The 4,200-nt window shown below is 26.2% G+C and overlaps 1 protein-coding gene across 1 annotated transcript in view; it reads left to right on the forward strand.

Annotated features, from left to right (window-relative positions):
• The first annotated feature begins 338 nt into the window (after window positions 1-338).
• LOC135928168 (ADAM 17-like protease) overlaps window positions 339-4,200 on the forward strand; it is a 13,237-nt gene continuing 9,375 nt past the window's right edge. The window contains 1 exon segment of the mRNA XM_065464535.1: window positions 339-435. Within this exon segment, the coding sequence (XP_065320607.1) occupies window positions 339-435 (97 nt within the window).

The following is a 4,200-nucleotide window of genomic DNA, read 5'->3' on the forward strand; positions in this document are numbered from 1 at the left end:
GAAACATTTAAAATTGTAAAAAATTATTGTGAATTTTATAATACATATTATATAATTCAAATCAAAACATGTTTAAAATAATATTATAAATTTATATGATAATTGTTAATACATTAAATTTATATATGTTGGCGGCAATTTGTTATTTCCCAACTGAATCATTTTTTTTGAGCGCGTTTTTTTAATTTTCAAAAATCTGAATTTTTTTTTCCGGAAATATATTCAGCATACCCAGAATACCTATCTTATAAAATCTATAGAAACGAATATAAATTAAATCAAGTTGAAAAGTTCAAGGCTAAATTGTCTGAAATACATAGTAGTTAGGTATTCCAAACATGACGGAGTACACTTCTGATAAAAACAAATTATTAACAATGTTAGGTTGGCTCCTTGGAACAGCGGCTTCCGATGAAGCTGATGTAATTAGAATTTGTATATGAAGGTAGAAGGCCTAAAGTCTGAGTAAGAAACCTTCTTCGTCAGTAATTTTACGGATATGTGATCCTAGCTCTTTGGAGAATGGTTAAAACACAGCCAACAAATACAGCTAGTAGAGGAGATTATTGGTATAAAAAAATATATTTATTTATTTCAGACAGCTCTCAAAGATGTTTATGTTAAATAAAGTTATTTATATTTGAAAAACCAATTTAATAAGGTACTATATAAAGAATTGTATTATGAAGAAGTCATTAATAAAAAACTATTATAAAAGAAAAATTGGAAAGTTAACGATTGGCTCATTCTTGGGAGGGTGGCTTCCTTGGAAGCTAATTCCAATTGGATTTGGGTATGACTATCGCAAGTCTTTGCCAGAGATAGAATCCTTCCAAGGTTTATCCGTAAATCTACGGATATGTGAACCTTGTTCTTTAAGAAAGATCTTACTATGTTACAATATGTGGCTAAAGTAGTGGAAATGAATGGTATAAAAATGTGATCGTTGAATATTTCTGAATATTTAGCCATTTATAACTTCTATTATACAATATGTTGGAGGTTAGATTAGAAGGGGCTAAAGGACCATTGCAGGAGTAGTTCCATGTCAGTTAAATAATTATATGAGATATTGGTAATGCCATCAGAACTTTTCCGTAAGATCTAAGAGACAAGATGGTTTTAAGGAAGATTGAATCTGCGCAGATTTTAAGCACGCTGTATAATGGCATTGAATTAATTGTGTCTAAGATTGCAAGAAAGGCAGTGAAAGTTGTGTAATCCATTCATACGAGTAAACTACAGCTAGAGCAATTGAGACTGATACCAATGATATGTGTTAGCCTATTTGTAAGTTTTAACTAAGGGTTTGTAGAAGGAATAGCTTGAAGGAAATTGTGTCCATGAACAGTTTAACATTGAAGAAAAAAGGGACGATCCAGAGGATACATACTTAACAATAGAATTTTCCAGAGTGGAGTCTAATTATTTAAATTTGCAGGTGGCCTAAATAAATCTAGTCCAGACCTAATTTTTTATTTATTTAACCCAGGTTGGGCTGAAGACATTATTTGCCAAATATTTTAAAACTTAATTATTATGATATATAAATTGTATCAAAAAATGATAGATCACCACATTCATTCACTTTCACTATAGATAAATAAAATATAATAAATTTTTAATTATAGTAAAAAAAAAATTATATAAATTATAAGAAGTAGTTGTTATAATCAATTATGCAATTCTCTATATGGATTATTAAATTTTTTATAAATTATTACAAAATCACTATACAACCAGTTACTTCATTTTAAAACACCTTACCTAAAAAAAATTTTTATACAATGCAACCTGGATCAAGCCTGAAAATATAAAAAATATTTAAATAATCTGGGCTGGGCCAAAAAATTTTTTTACACACCCAAGCTAGGCTAGGCAATTGATACTTCTGCAGGTCTCTCTAAGTATAAAAATTATAGCTAAAATTTTATTTATATAAGATAAGGATTAAGTGAGTTCAAAGACCAAAAGGTTATTTTAAAAAGAACTATTCATTTAGGTAATATGAAATTTAATTTCAAATAAATTTTTATTAAATTGTTCCTAATATATAATAAGAAATATATTTAAAAAAATAACATGATTGGGTTCCTAAAAAGAAGCAACAGCTAATTTTAAAATGTTTATTTGTTATGTTTTGCCTAAGGAATAAGAATTCTTTAAATTAAACAGAATTTTATTTTGTAAGCTTAAAAAAGGTAATGGTGATGGTGGCAAACTGTTCTTTGGTAGAAGTTCCAATTGGTAGCAATATGAAATTGCTGAAGGCATATGTTTGACAATTATTTTTCTCCGCTAAGAGACTGCTATTTATATAGGTGGGGAAGCTTGAATCCCAAATAAGGGATTTGTTGTCAGGCCATCATCGGTAGAAAGACTACAAGGTTCTAGAATATTATAAGAGCATTTTTAAAAGGAGGCTTAATAATTTATTTATTGATGAGTGTCGTTGATGTCGAATTAGACTTTTAATGCAATTAAAGCCCTACCTTCCCTTGGCATTTACTAGGAAGTTGCAGTTCATGCAATGCTGAGGCTGAATGAAGTCACATCCAGGTTTATATACTAAGGTTTAGAAGATAAAATTATTTAATTATGTAACACCAATACTGTTTGTTAATTATAATATGCTGTTTAATGTTATATTATTATAAATATAATTGATTATCCAGGAACATTTTAAATTTAACTATAGAAACCTAAGATTTTATAGTAATCTATATATAATTTTTTTTAAATGTTACAAACATTTATATTGAGTTTTCTTTTTCCCTATCAATGTAAACAACTCTGCAACTTATTATTTTTTTTACTAGAAATATTTCCTTCTATCTTTTATCATTTACTAATAAGTTCAAAATTATATAATTTCATTATTAGGCTAAAATTTTATTATCTCATATGATTTACAGTTTAAAAAATTCACTATATTTCATATAAATTTTCATTATCTATAATTTCCAAATATCCTTGATTTATTTATTGGATTGTTGATTCATCATTAGCTCATGTTGTTGTAATTGGTATTCTTGAAACCTGAGCGAAATTCTCTGAGTTGTTTTTAAATATTTTTCTAAACAATTATTTGTACAAGTCGTCTAAAAATCTATATTTATTAATGCATGATCACATTGAAAGAACTTCTTTTTTTTTTTTTTTTTTTTTTTTTTTTTCATATATACAATCCATAAAGCAGGATTGTGATATCTTATTGTAAGATAATAGGAATTCTTTAAACTAATTAACAATAATATAATTTATTTACAAAATAATGTTTACTTGACTTGATTCGGCATTTGAATTTGCCATCCTGTAACTTGGATGGAATTTAATTGAAAGAGTTATATTTTAGGTAGAAAAAGTGAATCAATTGGGTATATTTAAAATTATATCGCATATAGAAAAGGATTTAGGATGGTTTCTATTATATATATATATATTTTAATTCTAATGCTTTAGTGTCTTACGGCAATTTCAAAAATATCATTGACACGATTTATATTTTTATTTAATTTTTGCTTAACTAAAATTCTGCTTACATCATTGTTTAAATTACGCTTTATTTTAGTTTTGGGTAACTTTAAAATGATTGAATACTAACTTATTGATTTATTAAAATATATTTAAATTGTTCAAAGGGGGATCATACGAAAAAGTGATATATTTTGTAACATTATTTAATAAAGAATTTAAATACATCATTCTCCAACTACATTCTCTTTCTAATAGCAGTTTGTTCTAAAAAAAATATCTAGAATATTGGTCCAGAAAAACAAATAAGGTGTGGTATTAAATTTAAAAAAAAAGGAATGGTATTTTAATCGCAACCTAATTATGATTGACTGAAATTTTTTGAATCAAATATAATAGAAATTTGCAGGAAGGAAAGTGTAAAGTGTACCAATGATCAATAGTAAATAAAGATTAAAATTATTATTAATTTGCCTAAAAAATCAAATCTATAAATCATTTACTTTCGCAAAACAATAATATATAAAATACAACTGTTATTCACACTAATAAAGATAGAAAAAACTTAAGATAGTTATATATTATATAAGTAAAATGCTAAAAGCTTGATTTGAACATTAGGTAAAGAAATTTTAGAAACAGAAACTTCTATATAACACGCTCCTTATGTTTTAACCGTTTAGAATCATTACCTACACTATTCTTACTCAATTCACTTGATCTAAT

This window comes from Gordionus sp. m RMFG-2023, chromosome 4 (assembly GCF_954871325.1).
Source record: "Gordionus sp. m RMFG-2023 chromosome 4, tfGorSpeb1-WG-v2, whole genome shotgun sequence".
NCBI classification, from domain to species: domain Eukaryota; kingdom Metazoa; phylum Nematomorpha; class Gordioida; order Chordodea; family Parachordodidae; genus Gordionus; species Gordionus sp. m RMFG-2023.